The sequence below is a fragment of the Ictalurus punctatus genome, chromosome 10 (assembly GCF_001660625.3).
Source record: "Ictalurus punctatus breed USDA103 chromosome 10, Coco_2.0, whole genome shotgun sequence".
NCBI classification, from domain to species: Eukaryota; Metazoa; Chordata; class Actinopteri; order Siluriformes; family Ictaluridae; genus Ictalurus; species Ictalurus punctatus.
Window position 1 is genome coordinate 16,805,795 of NC_030425.2, and position 18,450 is coordinate 16,824,244.

Here is an 18,450-nt window from a genome sequence, read left to right on the forward strand (position 1 = left end):
GAATACATTTTTCTTATGTTTTCTGCAATGTTTGCTCTTCCCTCCTTAAGCAGGCCATAGAAAAAAGCCGGAGAGATCCGGCTCTGGAGTTGCAGCGTCGAGTGGCAGAGGTCAAGGATGATGACCCGATTATCCCTTTTGGCTCGCTGCCCACCGTCTCTCGCTTTGGAGCCATATCTCGCACGTCCAAATCGGGATATCAGCCTGCTGGCCTTGTTCCAGGCCCCCCAGCCAAACACTCTGCAAATGCAGGTACCCTGAAGCAGCTCTGCTCTCTATACTGACCTCCAGATTACAGCAGTGTGTCTTTGCTGCTGATGTGTGTCATGGCACGTTTAAGCAAACACACAAACATGCACAGAATCATGCACATGCACACACTCAGCTTTTCATCACTTTATCTATATAAATCTATAATATTTTCTCAGTGTGTTTGCTGCCTATTGGAGGACTTTATAGTGATGTTCCAACGCTCTGTTCCATCTCTTAGTTGATTACAGCTATGGGAATCACGGAGGATGGAGTGAACCCTCTTACACCCAACACCAAACTATGCCATCTCAGGGACACTTTAGTGAACGGTAGGGGCCCTGTTGTTGTCATAGCAACCCTAACTAAAGTCATAGAGTTTTATGAACTATAACTTGTTTTTGCTGTTTATAAATGTTCATTTCTGTGGTTCCAGTCTGCCCCCTGCTGCCCAGGACAGGGAACAGCTGAAGATGGAGCTCCATCAAGTCAACCAACAGATTACCCAACAGACTCGCTGTATGGAGGTGAGCTCATTGAGAATTAGCCTCACTTGTCTTTGACAGAAACATTTATTGTAATGTAGTAGAAAGCACAGGCAATACTACATTAGATTTATTAATATAGTCGATGTTTTTTCGGTCAAATCAAGTCACAGATAAGATTAAGTATTTACATGAGGGTAATTCATAACCTGGATAATTAAATTAAGGTATAGCATATATAACTTTGCATACCTTATAATTACATTAGCTACCACTTTTTAGTGTATTAAGTTAGTATCCAAGCAGCAAAAATTAGACTGGGCAACACACTGTAGCTTTTACTTGCCTGGTTGATTTCTAGTTAGCTGGATTTTATGAATTTTTTTTTTTTCCACCCTTGAACTAGTAATTTAGCATACAGCATCATGCATAGTCTTTGTACACATTGTACATAATGAGGTGCTTTAAAGGTTTTGGTTGTTTTGCAGAGGGAACCAGTTTCAGCAGCTGGCCAAGCAGCTCCAGTGGAGTGGTCAACAGCTAGTGTTTCCAGTGAGCAGCTGAGTCTAGAGTTGCACCAGGTGGAGAGAGAGATCGGCATGAGGACACGCGAGATGGCCAGGGTAAATAAGATTATGCAGACAGAACCCTGAAGTTTGATGGCTGTGTCAGCCCTCAAACGGCTTGAAATTGCCCAAAAATAAGACAGCCAGATACTGTAACACAAACCAACCTTACATTGGACAAAATCTAAAGATCACATTTAGTGTTCATGTAAGTGCTTAATGAAGAGTCTTAAGTGTTTTAAAGATAGCTGGGAACCTAGACTTATGGCAGATGTGACAAATGCACCAGTGTTGATCTGGGTTCAGTCCTTAATCATTACAGAGACTATAGAATTCTAGATCGTTTGTGGGGGTTTTTTTGTCTTGTAGATGGAGCTTTACAGCTGTGAATATATTTGTGTTGCAGGAGGCAGCTAGCATGAAGTACAAGCTGGTAGCTGGAAGTGAGAACGGACAGAGTGAGCACAATTTACAGCGGGAAGATCACCACCTAGCCCTCAAGTAAGATACTGGAGATGCTTCTAAACATACATGTGCTGCTGTCTAATTGATGATTGGCTGATAATTGCACGAATGTGGCGGGGTACTGATTTTCCTAATAAATAAATAAATAAATTCCTAATACAAGTGTTCTTGTAGCTGTTTGTGTCATTCTTTTGCTATATTTTTGCTTAAATATCCTTCTTTTCTGTTCTCTTTATAGTGAGGGATCAAACGGTTCCAGTTCTGTGGTGCAGGATTGTGGTTTGGGCAGCTCCAGCATGTCCTCCCTGAACAGCAAGACATCCTCACTCAGCCTGTCGTCTGAACTGGTGGGCAGCAGCCCGGATCTGACCAAGAACGGGGTGGCTCATGCGTGCTCATAGTTTGTCTTCAGCTAGATGCTACCTTATGACCTGGTGTCTCTTTCTGTTTCTCTCTCTCTCTCTCTCTCTCTCTCTCTCTCTCTCTCTCTCTCTCTCTCTCACCATCTATCACTCTACACTCTGAGTAGAAAGTTGTATCTCAGATTCACCTCCAATTCGCATAGGCTGCAATACACCACCAACCATCAGTTACTTACCTATTTAGCATACTCCACTCATATTGGGTCACATTCTTTTTCTTTACCACCGCAGTATTGGGATGTTGAACGTTCCATATATTCAGTACATTCAGCTGCATTTGTGACCGCTGATTATACAAATAATCAAAAAATTGAGTCATACTTGCCTCGCAACACCTACAGGATTTTACAGGAATAGGAATAAGCAGTATCTGCCATATATTTTCTTTTTCTTTTTTTTTTCTATGATAAATCCTTTCACTGCCTTACACACCAGAGCATTCAAGAAACATTTTATGAATGTGTTTACTTGCAAGTCTGAACAGTAATATTAATTTCAATAACGAAAAGTAATACTCACATGTAATAGACTCAGACTACATTCTTAGTAGTTACATTTTCGTTCATAATGCTGACTTTACGTTTGAAGTTTTCATTGTGCCGGTTTCTCTTGTGAATCTTCTTACAATTTTTGTAGGAGCGTCCTGCGTGCTGCATATTCTACATATTAGACACTTGTGGATATGATCAACATTGCCTGTTCAAAATAACTCCAGCACTTTTTTTAGTCAGACCAGACTGTTATTCTGAGTTAAATCTAGTATTGTTGCCCCTCAGCTACGTGTATAATTGGTCAGTGTTCAGGCATCGTGGCTTTCCTCAGTATCTTCTCACTGTAAATCATTACTCAGGCCCTGCCCACACGTATACAGCTTCTTTTTTGGTGTCCACATGAAAATGTTGTCACTGAAATTGAAGCTTCTTGAAAAGGTGGAGAAATGTTCAAATTTGACCCTGTTCGTGTGGACAGCGAAACTGTATGTTTCCCTGCGTGTTCCTGTTGCGGTTTTGCATGTTATGAATGTTCTAGGACTGTTTTAAAAATTTCTGCCAACCTGGTTGTTAATTTGTGCTCTGTAATTTCATATTTAAAATTTTATTTATCATTTTTAAACAACAAAAAAAATTACACCCTCATGCAAAGAAGACACACAGTGTGAACGTTCTGCGTGGTTCTGGATTTTGGCGAAACACACTGTGTTCAAATGTAATGTTAAGCAGTAGTTCCTCTTTATTTTGTTTTAGAACTTTTGGCTATGGTGGTATTTTTCCACATCGTCTTCTCTAACACTCAGTACGCAGCTGTTTTGACGCGTTTGATGCAAGTTTACGACATACTATCACTGCATTATAGTGTGATCATTGTGAGCATTTAAATCATTTTTTGCCTATTCGTTTGGACAGAGAGTTTCAGAAATATCCATATACGTGTGAATGGAGCCTCAGTCTTATCCTGTGTAATTCCTGCCAGACAGCTAGGCATGCCTCTGAACGATGGGACGAACAGTTCATGTTTCGTGGGTTATTTCACAGTTCCACTTCATCGTCGCTCAGTTTGAAGTTTGTAACACCAATGACCTCATTCTTCCATGCTGAAATCGAGACTGTGCTCTCAGACTGACTTCCAAACTTTGCCTTCCTGGAGAAAAATGGCCAAATTCTTCCTATTTTATTTGGCTAAGTATAGATTTCTTTTATTGCCCAGAAGCTGAGCTTCCAAAAATTTGCTTTGCTTCTTCAGAGGTGATCAGAAACAGCTAAAGCATGTGGACAGGGTCAGAAAGCCACTCATCACTTGTAGCCAATTGCACTTGTGTTTTGTTTTTTATTTTTTATAATGTTTTTTATTTTTTTTTAACATCATGTACTAACATACCTCTCAGCTTTAATGTATTTTTAACCAGGGATATTTACACGTTTCATCCTGAGGATGGAAAAAAAAAAAAGCCTAAGAGACAAACTGAAAGGAGACATTCTGTTTTATGAATGTTTATATATACATATATGATTATATGATGTTTCAGGGAAAACACTGATCTGCATACAGATCTTCAGACCGAAAAAAGTAATTAAAAATGACTAAAGCCTTACAGTCAGGGTGCTGCTGTGGTGTGTGTTAGTGTTTTTTTGTTTGTTTTTGTTTGTTTAAGAAATATATATTATACACACACTGGCTCATTTAGGACATTTGTGTTTTAGAAATGTTGAGATGCTGTTCTGATCACCTCTGAATGGACCTCAAGCAATGTTGCTGTTTATTCGAACCATTTTCTTGTGTTGTTTTTAACTTCTGTGAAGTTGCTGTTGTCATTGGCATGTTAATTATTTCTCCAGGAGGCCACAGTGAGGGGTTCAGAGCCGATGCACCTTGTACCGTCTCTCGCTCTCTTTTTTTTTGGGGGGGGCGATCCAGGTCTTTGTGTACCTATAAACAACTGGGAATCACTGCCTCATGTGAAGCTCCATCATTCACTCACTGTATGTACTTCATATTTCCAGAATGTTCTGAAAAGGCTCAGGCGATACCATGATTAACTGCTTAACAACTACGTTGCAGTTCAGTGTTAAAAATATTGAGACCTGCATCAGTAAGATTATTGATTTGATATGTAATATCACTTAGCTGTGAGCTAGATTCTCTGAGGAAATCTGAGTGCATTTGGCTGAAGTAAGTGCGTGGAAAGTCAACTACTGAGCTCTGAAACCCTGAAACTGTTTGTATACTTAACCCAGGGGTGGACAAATCCGAAATGTATAAGCGAGCCCACCGAGCAAGTAAAATCTCAAGTGTGCTGCCTAGTCCCATTTTGGTTGCTAAGAAGTGGTAGCCAACCACATATTGCAAGCTAGTTAGTTTGTTAAGTGCATTAATACAGACTGAGAGAAACAGTTATCCTTTAACAGGGTCTCTAATGTAGCACATTGTGTTTACAGCATCGCCAAAATGTCAGCAAGTCGTTAACAAGCATTTCGGTTTTTAGATGTAGCATTATGTTCTCCGATTGCACAGTCTGGTTCACGTTTTTATGTTCTCTTAATATGTTTAATCCAGAGGTGACACTGAGTAGTGAACATGTGGTCTTTGTGCTGGACTTTATTTTGCTTGGTTTTGTCAGTGTTTCCATCGGCCTTCCTGGATTTGAAAAGATTGGTTTCATGCTAATCATTCTACCATCAAGCAGATCACATCATCGAGGTCCATTACATCACCGTAATACACTTTAAGATTAAACATACACATCAAGTCAATAGGAAGTATTTTCTTTTTCTAGTTATTGAACCTACTTGACCACAAGGCAACTACACACAAAAACTACATTTAGCATGAAATCTGCTTGTCTCAGGCGCCAGGAAACCGATTTGTCCACTCCTGTACTCAATGAGCTCCATTTTCTTTAACCAGCAATAATGCAGTATGTTATATCCAAGTAAGACTCATATATTAGTGTGTAGTAAGCATCACCAGAGCATTGATTATTTTTTTTAAGACTGGATATTATGTAGCGTCAGTCACAACTACCACTTGCTGATGTGCACATATTACTTAATTACAACCACTTTCCCATTATTGTTCTAATATTAGATAGATTTAACTCCTTTTGTGTGTTTATACACTCTGAATGGCTGTTTAATGGCCATTCTGTGCTGTCTCATTTAACACCTATTTGGTGTCAAATTTTCTTTAAATGTTGCTGTTATTGCTTGTACAAGAGCTTATGACCTTGTTGTTATATACATTAAAGCAGCGGAAGTGAACGTTAGACCATACTGTACAGATAGGAGGTATTTTGCGGAACCACTTTTGCACGCTTTCAATACAGCAGCATGTTGCCATGTTGGGTTTAAAAAAAAAAAAAAAAAAAAGCTTTGTTCAACGCTCGAGAGGAAACCGCAGTGCCTTGCACTTCTTACGTTGCGTCATCAGCCAGTTCGGTTGTTCATCTGATTGTAAATCATCTGCTTTTCAGAAAAAAATGGCTTTTTTTAAGGCGACTTCATGATAAGTCTATTTGCGATGTCTGAACTAGACACACATTCGACAATTTTTTTAGTTTGTTTGCTATTTGATTTGACTTGTTTTCATAGTGCATATAATTAAACCAAAAAGAAAACAAGGTATGGTGTGTGTGTGTGTGTGTGTAGGGTTGAAAATGTCTTTTGTCAAACTTATTAATTGGTCAGAAATATGGTGATAGAAAACATCACCAAAATCATCTGAGCATGGAAAACATGTATTTATGTAATCATGTATTTAGCACAGACAGATGAGTCTGTGCTAAATAAATGATTAGATCAATCCATAAATAACAAACGTAAACATTCTGTGTAACATCCTGCATTTATTATCTTTGTTTATCCAGATTTCTAGAACAATAAGCCATGACTCTCTGGTCTGATGAGTAATTCTTAGGCGTTTGTTTGTGCGCGTGCGTGTATACTTTGTCATTGTTGTGCAAGATTTGAATTTGAGACTGGTTTGAGTTTGTTTCCTTACATGAAACGCAGTGAGAAACTAGTCTCTCTCACTCAGAAGGGCTTCAGTTACTGACCTGCTGAAGAAATTGATCAGGCATTTAAAAACTGCTCTTTAACTATTGTTGCAAAGCAACATCCACATTCAGCCTCCCGTCAGGCAGTGGGAGAAACACCTTAGGTGGAAAAGGAGAAAAAAAGAGGGGAAAAAAAAGGGGGAGTGACCATGTTTACCCATTGATTCAAACAGTGTCATGTCTTATCTCATCAGTAACCAGTAAAACGTCTCGTTTTCTGTAAAGAAGTGTAAATGTTGATCACGTTTTGTGTGTAGTTTCATTCAGAACCTTTTTTTTTTTTTTTTTTTTTTAGATTGGTGATTAGTCATTTCTTTCAAACTCATGTACAGTGAAGCAAGGTCATGTACAGAATTTTTTACACTCTCTCAGACAGAGTGGGAGGGGCTTCCATGTGGACCAATGAGTGAGTGTTAAACAGGAAGTTGAGCGTCAGGCACACTTGCTCAGGAAAGACTCCTCACCAACACGACACACACAAACACAGGTGTTAGTGTTCAGTTCATAGACATAGGACGCTTCAAAATCGATGATCATGTATGAGTCCCGATGGGAGTGTTGTTTCTGTCTTTCTTTTTTGTTCACGCTGAACATGCTCACTGCTTACAGTCATCTGTTTTTTTTTGTTGTTGTTTTCATCACATTTAGCTATTCTTACATTCATGCATCTTATTATTATTATTATTATTATTATTATAATTGTTTTTTTAATTTGTAAATCCTAACCTTGGGAAAATGTAATTGCTTTTGATGATTACTCTCAGGTTAGCTCATAAAAGATTGCTTAAATTAAGGTACATAAACCAACTGCAACATGAGTAAGAATTTAAAGTTGTGTTTTTTTTTAAAAATATATATATATATTATACTCCATTAAGGAATGTTTAGAACTATTTCTCCAATGTGGATTTAGCTGTTAAACCTTTTTGTTTATTTTTTCTTTGTTAAAAATTCACTGTGTGAAATTTTGGATTGCATTTTTGTATAATACAATTGCTTTTCTTCATAGAATGGGGAAGGGAGGGGAACTGGCTGGAAGGCTGAATTAGACAAAACATGAAATTATTTAAAAGTGTAACTTAATGTGCAACAATAATTCTGTACTGGCAGGGATTGTGATTAAATGATATTGTAAACAGCTTCTTTTCTTGTCTGCTTTCCCCCTCACAATTATTAGCACATGCAGATCATTCATGTCCAGAAATATATTACTTACATAACATTATCAATAATATACTATACTAGCAAAACTGTGATGCCAATAACAGCATTTATTATTACACCAGTTACACTACTGCCGTACAAATCTCACTATTACTATACCAATAGCATTGTTACTTTACTAGCAACATTATCACTTTAACAAACATCATTTCCATGTCACCCTTACTGTGCTACATTAAAGTAAAACACTTTGATAATTATTATTAGCCCCCCATTTATAAAAGGAAACGCAGCCATTAACATTTGAACAGAAACAATTGTTTGCGTCAGTTTCAGTGTCAGGGTTCAGTTTTTGAGCTGCTGTACCTCAGTGTAATTCCCCGGCTGCACAAACAATAAAGCAGTGCCAATGACTGACACTAATGAGGTTACATTTTTGTTGAATGTGCTTTAATGCACGAGATGTCACTCTCAGCCATGGCACACACAATACAAAATACAGGGTGCACTTTTATGTTTTTGCTTCATGAAGGAGTATTTGTGAATTGAAGAAACTACAGAAGGCTGTTTTAGCCTTGCTTCAGGAGAAGAGACGAGTTGAATGGATCGATAGCTCAAAGGTTGCATTGAGTATATTGTTTGCACCACAGTGCTCTGTGGGACACTGACCTGTTTGGCTGTTACATTTGATGCTTTACCGCTGAGCAGCGTCGCCTGAAAATCTGCTTTCTGAGAAAGGATTTAAGATCGTAACAGGTAAGGCGAGATTCAGCAGTAATATTTAAGCGGTAATAATGGACAGCGATAATTATACAAAATGTCAAGAGCAAAATATGCTTCTGCACTTTTATCCTAAAAACCCTGCTTCTCAAGAAAAATGTTTAATGTGTAGTACCACCTTACTATCTATACAGTCACGGAAACTCTGGACTTGTATTCTTTTTTTGTTTCAGTACCTGATATACAAGGGTGAGGCAAATGAAAACCTTTATTCTATGGGTGCCACAAAATGGTAGCATTTTTCTGCATAATCTCAATTTTGGTCAACGCAAGTGTCCTAGCACCTAATGAGGGCCCCAAATCCTCTACAAAACAATCTGATTCAATTCAAATTTATTTACACAGGTTATTATTTGACTCGCTTTTGTATTATTTCTAGGAGTGACACAATGTTGTTTATCATAATCATGTTTGTAAGGTTTCTCATAATTTGCCAACAGAAGCAGGCAGAATGTTGGCTAAGATTCAGGGGGTGTCTAACGTGGAGCCAGGCCCCACAGATATTTTAATAGTTATTTTAATTGGCCACTTCATTTTGCCTCCCTTTGCTGAATCTGGTAGCTCACAGGGTTATTAGGTTGGGAGTGAAGATGGGAAAATGAAGATAGCCTTTATCATCACATCACAAATACAGTACAGTGACATTCTTTTCTTTGCATCCTCGCCTGTTAGGAAGTTAGGTGAACCTTGATACAACTCCCCTGGAGCAGAAAGGGTTCATGTTAATGTCTTAAACTCAAGACCTTCTGATCAGTAGCCCAGAGGCTTTAACCACTGAGTCACCTCTGCCCAGAGAGGCATTTAGGTTTACACTAAGCCTTAATCAGGCATAAACTTATGAACACAAACCCAAGCAAAGCAGCAAGTTGTGAACAAACCAGACTGAACGAAACCGTGTTAGTTAGTAGAAAATGGCAATGGGGGAAGAAAAGAAGAAAAAAAAACCAGGAAGAGAGAAAACAGAAATTAGACAAAGAATTAAACGGACAGTCGATTTGTTTCTTATGAGAAATGTTTGGTGAAGTCAGAATTTTTGCTTTATTTTCCCCAAACAGTACTTGATTACATCTCACTTAATGGGAGGAACTGTTAGCATACGTCAGTAGTGTATGATCATATCAAGCTGAAGTGAAATCAGAGGAGTTGGATCTGAAATTGACCTCTACAACAAATCCCTTTTTCTCATACTACATCTATTCAAGTGAATGAGCTTCCAAATGTCCAGTGTGAACATGGCTTTACATGTACCTTACATGTACATATACTGCTTTAAAAAGACCCGACTTGTGAGACAGCATAGGCATCAAGACAAAGCTTCCTTCTGTTCCTTTCAGAAACATTCATCTGACCATGGGTGGACTGTGTTGGTCCAAGGGGACAAATGTGAACTCGGTGACAAACTCAAAGAAACTGCTGACTCCTGGGATTTTCACTAATTGAGGGTTCACACAGAATGGTGCAAAAAGAAAACCACACCAAAATAAATAAATAAACATCCAGTGAGAGGCAGTTCTGTGGGCAGAAATGCCTTGTTTATGAGAGAGGTCAGAGGAGAATGGCCAGATTGGTTAAAAATCACAGAACTGCTACAGTAACTCGAATAAGCACTCATTACCACCATCATTACCATCGAACCTTGTGCCAGATGGGCTTCAACAGATTGGTTCACTCCTGTCAGCCAATAACAGGAATCCAAGGTTACGGTGGGCACAGACGCACCCAAACTGGACAGTTTGTCCCCAGGTCATTTTCCAATCTTGAACTGTCCAGTTTTGATGATCTTGGGCCTGCTGTTGATTCCACCTTAATGTAATGTCAACGTACGATGCATACTGCATCCAATATAGTGGTGTAAAGTGTACTACACCGTCCACTTTAATAGGAACACCTGTACACCTGCTCATTTAAGCAGTTATCCAATCATGTATAAATTCATGCAGATACAGGTCAAGAGCTTCATTAAGTGTTCACATCAAACATCAGTATGGGGAAAAAGTGTGATCTCTGTGACTTTGATCGTGGCGTGGCTGTTGGTGCCAGACGGGCTGGTTTGGGAATGTCAGAACTGCTGATAATACTGGGAATTTCACACACAACCGTCTCTAGAGTTTACTCAAAATGGTGCAAATACACAATGTATCCTGTGAGTGGAGTCTGCAGACTGAAACACCTTGTTGATGAGAGAGATCAGAGGAGAATGACCAGACTGGTCTGAGCTGACAAGATGTCTATAGTAACGCAAATAAAAACTCTTTGCAACCATGGTGAGCGGAAACGCATCCCAGAATGCACATCAAACCTGGAGGTGAATGAGCTAGAACAGTATCAGGTTCCACTCCTGTCAGCCAAGAACATGAATCTGAGGCTATCATGGGCACAGACTCACCCAAACTGTACAGTTGAAGATTAGAAAAAATAAATCACCTGGTCTTTTTCCAGTCTTCCACTCACCAGTTTTGCCGAGTATGTGTCTACACAGAACTTCATCTGGAACTCAGCCACCAAAATATTTCTCTCCACCTTTGGGATGTAGATGCAGAAAACCAGAGAAACCCGATTAACCGTATATTTGGTCTGAATAATAGTGTTGAAATAAAATCCTGGTGGTGTTAGTTGATAGTGGCCTTAATCCTATTCAACAGATCACTGTAAGATAAATGTAATAAATAATTAATACCAGATTAATTTACCAGTAAAAAGACCAGGAGACACATCATAAGAGAGTTTTTCATTGTCGAGCACATGTATTAATTTAATTAAACAATTTAATCCATAATACATCCACACTGCCATGTATACTCACCAAGCTGGACAGACAAATAGACCGTTTCTTAGGGATGCTGTTCCCTCTGAGTGCTGGATTTTGTGTCCCCAAAATGCTGTCAAAAATGAAAGTAGATTAATCGTTTTGGATGCCAACATTAAGTTTACCAAATTCGGCTTGTCATGTCATTGTCCTTGCACATGCATGATACTACATTAGAAATAAAACAGAACAGAGGCATCGTGTAGTTTCATCTCACATAAACTCTGAGAAAATGGTAATATTACTAACATAATAGTCCAATTGTATTATTCACTCTTATTTATTATTGATGCCTTGGATAACACCACTGCTAGCAGAATGTCAGTATAGGAATCGTATCAGTATCCACAATCAGCCTTTGATAGAGAGGAAAAACATTTGTGATTCTGATTATTTATTCTCCTAAACATCTTTCCACATCCTCGCTTCTTCCTAGATGAGAATGAAGTGGGTGGTGTGTGTAGGAGTTTTCTGGATCCTCTCCATCTCCATAGCTCATGCAGACATTGACATCTGCAGCCTGAAGCCCAAAGATCTGCCCCTGGAGCCGGTTTGTATATATCGCAACCCGAACTTCCCCGAGGAAGAAGCACCAGCTGAGACCCCTGAGAAGATCCCTGGGTCCACCAACCCTCGAGTGTGGGAGCTGTCCAAAGCCAATGGGCGCTTTGGACTTTCTTTCTTCAAGCAGCTCTCCAAAGGCAAGTCTGAAGATGCAAACATCTTCATGTCCCCGCTCAGCATCTCAACAGCCTTTGCCATGACGAAACTGGGGGCTTGCAACAGTACACTGGAGCAGATTATGGAAGTAAGGCAGTGAGATCATATGTAACATTTAGTTAAACTTTACATTCAGGTCAAAATGACCAAAATATAAGTCAGTTTTACAAAGATGAAAGTTCACACCATTTTGTCCTGAGAGTGACAAACAGTTTTTTATTATTATTTCTAGCACCCTCTGCTGGCTGTGAGACAAATTAAAATTGCCAGAAAAAACACTACGTCCTCTCTACCATCCCACATTTGGTTTGTCCATTTCATTTAAGGAAAAGGGGCGGAGCCACACAGCAGTGATCTGGCTGGGGGTTGGAGCTCATTCTGTGGTCATAGTAATATAAACAGAAAATGGTCAGATTCATTGTACGGCAATATTGCACAACAGTTTTTTCTGAGGTGTTCCTGAAATCATTATTGCACATTAAAGTACAACAGCACTGTGGAATTCTCAATTGTGATTGGTCAGAAGGTGTTGTTAATTTTCCATAACAGCAACTCTGACAATAGTGTACCTATCACAGGTTTACATTAATGCACTTGATCTAATACTGTTTCTATAGTAACAGCTCATTCCACAGGGCCTTGTTCCATGGATGCTTCACATAAACAGATTAAAAACCATGTTATTATTGATATGGTGATGTTTTCTGTAATGAGACATTTGTTTAACATTTATGGAAGGAGTCTCCGGTGTCAGCAATTTGTAACAGTCAGAGGTAAAGCTGTAACTATTCTCTGTAGAAGTATAAGAAGTATAAGCAGTTTCTGATTAACTTCAAGAGAGAGAACAGGAACTAACATGATTCATGGACCATGTCATCCAATGCAACTATAAATGGATAAAAAGTGAGACATTTAATCTGTTAGCACTGATGTTGTGGTAACTCTGTTTCATCACACCACCTTGTCACTGATTATTTTCCGATAACATCACATCCACAAGATTTTATTCAGTGCATAATAGGAAGTAATTTTTTTTGCGATGTTTCTCAGGAAGTGAAATTGACCTTCCATCCACATGCCTCAACCACAGGTGTTCGAGTTTGACACGATAAAAGAGAAGACGTCGGATCAGGTTCACTTTTTCTTCGCCAAGCTGAACTGCCGCCTCTATCGTAAAACACACAGCTCTGTGGAACTGGTCTCGGCCAACCGTCTGTTTGGAGAGAAAACGTTCGAGTTCAACGAGAACTATCAGAACATCAGTGAGAGGGTCTATGGGGCCAAGCTGCTGCCGCTCAACTTTAAGGTCCTTAATGCTTCACAAAACATCACTAAAAAACAATAAGTGCCTCTTTTATCAGCGTTGATCAGTCTTCGTTCCTTCCTGCAGGAGAAACCTGAACCTTCGAGGCAGAGGATTAACGAGTGGATTTCTGAGAAGACAAACAATAGAATAAACAATACTTTGCCCAAGGGTTCAATAGAGGAAAATACCGTTCTGGTGCTGGTCAATACCATCTATTTTAAGGTAGGCTTAGCAGTATGGGTTCCTCAAGGGTTCTCATAATGGTTCATGGTTCTAGGGTTCTAATATGAAACTTAAATTTAAAAAAAAAAAAAAAAAAGACACTTCAATGAATCTTTAGGAGGAACAAATGAATGAAATCTGAAATTTGCAGTTTCAATGAGAGCTGAAGGTCACCCAAAGTGAGCGTAGTCAGAGAAAGGAAAAATATTTAGGATTAGTTATGAAAACTGAAACAATGTGGTGACTTCCGATCGGAATGAGTGAGTGTTTATGCTTGTTTTTTTCCGCTCAACTGCCATGATTATTCATTTCAGATGCTCGTTCTTGAAGCAGTCAGTAAGTGTTGCAAAGAGGAAATGATGTTTCCACTGAAGGCAGGGGTGGACAATTCAGTAGCCCAGGCATGCGGGAAAAGCAGATTTCACGTCCAGGCTATTAGTGTTTTGTTATTTGCAGTTGCCTGGCAGACAAGTAGTTTCAACACCACCAAAAAACCCCTGCTATTGCAAAACAAAGGTTTTTATTTTGCAAGTAGGCTTAAATGCTTATGCGAAGCTCATCAATACTGTAGCACAAGCTACTAATTCTGAATCCCACCACTTGCTTGCACTCCACACATTGTCCAAGATGATCTGGCTGGAGGCAGAATGACTTTTACTAGGCAGATTAAATAGCATGCACAAATGATCTTTTCAGAATCAGGAAAATGCAGGTTTGTGCAAACACTGAGGAAAACACAACAAAATAAATTCAAGCACAAAGCTGAGAAAATAAACTCTAGCCAGACTCAAATATAACATATGCGCGATATAAGGGCATTATCTCATTGAAGTCACGTTCACAAACGACTATGAGGGTGCAAAAGCAAGTGTCTATATTGGAAACTGTTAAGGATAAATAATCAGAAACTTTTGTTTCCCTTAGTTGCTATTAACTCACTTAACTAGTTAACTAGCTAGCTAGTTGTTATGACACTGTTAGCTACCACCATTTTATACCATTTAGGTTTTCCAGGCAACCAAAACATGACACTGGGCAGCACACTGGAGCTTTTACATGCTTGTTGGGCTAGCTAATTAATTTATAAAGAGAATCTAATTCATTACATACACATTTTCCCTTCAGAATGATTGCTTTTAGCAGGAAGAGATCGTTTGAATGTTATGTGTATTGTACTGTACATGCAATAATATTGCACTTGCCAAGTGATACCAGCAAAACCATGGCAACAGGCATATCTCGGCAACGTCCACAAGACACCAACATAGACTTACTGAAGGACATGAATTTGCTGCCAGTGTGAACGCAGGGTAAGTGTGTGGGGAATGAAGGAAAGAGGATTTTATGTCCAGTAGTAGTAAGTCAAAGTGACTGGGCTTCTTTAAGGCATTTTTTTCGTTAGCTTGATCGACCACCTGTGACATCATGAAACTTGAAATTGACATTACTATTTCACAGAGACCTGAATGACTGAAATCCTGCACAAATATTCTTTTATTTCACACTTAACTTTCTTGCTAAGTGACGTTTGATGTTGTGCATTATCAAGGGCCAATGGAAACACAAGTTTAACAGACAGAATACCAGAGAGTCCAAATTCCATGTCAGCAAGACACAAAGCTGCCTGGTGCAGATGATGTACAAGGAAAACACATATCGCTATGGAAAGTTCCCAGAGGACAAGGTACAGGTGCTCGAGATGTTCTACAACGGAGAAGGCATTTCAATGGTGATTGTATTACCACACGATGATGCAAAGCTGGCTGAGGTATAATTTTGCAGTTCTCCTATTTTTTTTTTCTTTTCAAAATAATGACCAAACATCCACTGACTTTTCGATTGCAAGCAGTAAAAGGTGTTCTTGCCTCACATTCTACACCTCTTTAATGAAGGTGGAGGAAAATTTAAGCCTTAAGAAACTCAGTGGCTGGTTGAATGACACCAAAGATAAACAAGTGGCAGTGCAATTCCCGCGTTTCCGCATAGAGGATAACTTTAGCCTCAAAGACAAGCTTCAGGCTATGGGCCTCCACGATATCTTCAGTGCAGAGCATGCCAGTCTACCAGGTAAAGCCTCTGGTAATTAATGTTACAAGTCATAAATAAGCATAGCTGTGTAATCCATCCTGAAAACATTTTTCTCTCTCTGGACTCTGTATTCAGGCATGGTAGCGAACAACCACACTGGCCTTTATGTCAGTGATGCCTACCACAAAGCTTTCCTTGAAGTAAGTTCCTCTTTCATAATAATTAGGGAAATGAAATCTGTTCCAACAGTGTTTACATACCGAATATTACATTGCTCAAGCTGCATAGGAATTAATTTACAGTTGTGGGAAAAAGAAGGTACACCCTCATTCGATACTGTGTTTTTATTTACCTAAATGACAAGCAACTTCTATAAACAAACATAACCTCAGGTGGCAACAAAAAAACACCACAGATTTCAATATATAGCCATTTTCCCCAAAATGTAAACCAACATCCAAAAACCAGGTGGGGAAAAAATAAACATACCCTTCCTACTTCCACAATCATTAAGAGACTAATTAGCAGCCAAATGTTACTACTGGAATGTACACAATTAGTTAATCATCAAGAAGTGTGATTACTGCTATAAAACCAGAACTTCTGCCAGTTTGGTGTTCTGGAGCATTCAGGTGTGTCTGCATCATGCCAAGTCGAAAGGACATGACCGCAGAGCAGTAAACGCCGTTGCTCATCAGTCTATGAAGGGTTATAAGGCCATCTGCAAACAGTTTGAAATTCACCATTCTACAGTGAGAAGGAGAGTTTACAAATGGAGAGCCTTCAAGACAGTTGCCAATCTTCCCAGGAGTGGGCATCCCAGCAGATTCAATCCAGGGTCAGAGCGGACATGTTAACGTTCGTGACTGCACAATCAGAAAAAAGACTGAACAAGTATGGCTTTCATGGAAGGGTGGCTTGGGAAAAGCCCCTTCTCACCAAAAAAAAAAAAGAATATGGTAGGGTGACTTAGGTTTGCAAATTTGCATATGGATTACACTCAATGTCAAGACGCATTTATTTCAGTTACTCACCAATTTAATAAATATTTTGTGAAACAGTCATTTCATATTAATGACTTGATAGAAAGTGATCCAAAACTAATCCATAAATTAAATCAAATAAGACTAGCTGTTCAATTAGGACAAAAGAAATAGCACCCTGTAAAAGTGTGCGTCTGTGGTAGCAGTCACACTGGAATGGCTGAGTTGCATTACTGGAATATTTAGCATGACAAGCTCAGGAGGAGCTGTTCTACCATTTGACCACCATACTGATGTTTTCAGTTCTCTGTAAGCTTTGGCTTTTATGGAGTTTTGAAGCGGTCACCAAATGTAAATCAGCTTTGCTGTGAACCCGCTTGGTAATTTATAGGTGACTGGCATTTATTAACATATGCGAGTATGAAGAAAAGGTTTAGGTTTGGCCTAAAGTTTTCACAAATTACTTGGTTTCTGAAGTAAGTAAGTTCATTAGAAAATATTGCGGGTGAGTACAGACAAAAATAACTGTAGGATTGGGATTAAAAAATAAATATAAAGAAGTCGTGGACACACCTCCAACAGGTAATGGCTAGTAGGGAAAACCACAAGGCAGCAAAATATAATTCCCTGCTGAATGTTTTGACAGAATGCAAACTATGGTATTAAATTACATTAGGTTTATCTGGAATCCTAAATGACGTTAGTCTACTATGCGTACTATTGACATTTAGACTGATGTTATTACAATATGTAAAAAAAAAAAAAACTATTTCGTGCACCCCCAAGCTGAAGCTACATAACATTCAAGTTGCAATAGAAAAGAGTCAATACCAAGCCAATATAATAAATAAATAAATATCTCCCTTTCTTCCAGGTCAATGAAGAGGGCAGTGAGGCTGCAGCAGCTACTGCTGTAGTGTTCGGTGGTCGCTCCCTCAACCCGAATCGTGAGGTGTTCATTGCCAATCGGCCTTTCTTTATCTTTATCCGAGAAACCACTATCAACACGCTGATCTTCGCAGGCCGTGTGGCAGATCCCTGCTGAGGCAGATAAGGAGATAGAGATTCACTCCTTTACCCATGATGAGTGAGGTGAAGTGAGAGGATGATTATGATGGAGCGCTCAATGACGGTGTTATTATTCTCATCATTAGGGTGGTATGATGGTGTTCCATTTCATTATTCATTATAAGTAAAACAAAAAAATTTAAAACTGGTGTAGTGTATTACTGAATTATTCACATACTAAAATTTCCCATGAAATGGTTTGAGAGCTGTGGTTGTATTCTGTATGTTGAAGGATTTCTTTCTGAAACAGTTAGTCAGAGTGACAGCATGTTGAAATGCTTGACCGACACTACACAACAGCCAATAGCGTTTGATATTATGCCACACCACCACCACCGAATCTAAACAAACCTCACAATACCTTAGCGAACTGGCTAAACAGGAAGAACATTGATGAGTTATGAACATTGATCACTTACTCTTGCTTTAGAGAAGCCATAGTGTAAAAAGACAGAATCACAGTGTCCATCTGTGTCTGAGATAGCCACATATTGTAGCATTGATCCACTCGAGATACCAAAAGTCCACTCCAAAACTCTGAAAAGCCACAAAAACATGACCTCATACAAACTCCACCCTCTTCCAAACGAATAAACTCCAACCATTTTCTTTTCCTTAACCAAGCAATGGTTAAAAA

The 18,450-nt window shown here is 39.0% G+C and overlaps 2 protein-coding genes across 4 annotated transcripts in view; both read left to right on the plus strand.

Annotated features, from left to right (window-relative positions):
- rc3h1a (ring finger and CCCH-type domains 1a) overlaps positions 1-7,875 on the plus strand; it is a 33,127-nt gene extending 25,252 nt beyond the window's left edge. For 2 of the 3 annotated variants that reach the window (XM_017477925.3, XM_017477926.3), the window contains exons 15-20: positions 51-252; positions 491-581; positions 686-776; positions 1,223-1,357; positions 1,707-1,801; positions 2,004-7,875. In XM_017477925.3, the coding sequence (XP_017333414.1) occupies positions 51-252; positions 491-581; positions 686-776; positions 1,223-1,357; positions 1,707-1,801; positions 2,004-2,166 (777 nt within the window). In that variant the 3' untranslated portion in view covers positions 2,167-7,875. The remainder of the gene's footprint in view (positions 1-50; positions 253-490; positions 582-685; positions 777-1,222; positions 1,358-1,706; positions 1,802-2,003) is intronic. The other variant, XM_017477927.3, reaches the window with a different exon arrangement.
- A 623-nt stretch (positions 7,876-8,498) lies between these two features.
- serpinc1 (serpin peptidase inhibitor, clade C (antithrombin), member 1) lies at positions 8,499-17,962 on the plus strand. The gene is made up of 8 exons (XM_017477930.3): positions 8,499-8,656; positions 11,923-12,294; positions 13,297-13,512; positions 13,597-13,734; positions 15,284-15,502; positions 15,627-15,801; positions 15,898-15,962; positions 17,620-17,962. Exons 2-8 carry the CDS (start codon positions 11,923-11,925, stop codon positions 17,788-17,790), a joined length of 1,356 nt encoding a protein of 451 aa, XP_017333419.1. The 5' UTR covers positions 8,499-8,656; the 3' UTR covers positions 17,791-17,962.
- The last annotated feature ends 488 nt before the right edge of the window (positions 17,963-18,450 follow it).

Bases quoted from the DNA above. Each gene is read 5' to 3' on its own strand.
- serpinc1 (XM_017477930.3), top strand. From the start codon at position 11,923: ATGAGAATGAAGTGGGTGGTGTGTGTAGGAGTTTTCTGGATCCTCTCC. The intron at 13,513-13,596 runs GTCCTTAATGCT...TCCTTCCTGCAG, and splicing joins TGCTGCCGCTCAACTTTAAG to GAGAAACCTGAACCTTCGAG. The intron at 15,802-15,897 runs GTAAAGCCTCTG...CTCTGTATTCAG, and splicing joins AGAGCATGCCAGTCTACCAG to GCATGGTAGCGAACAACCAC.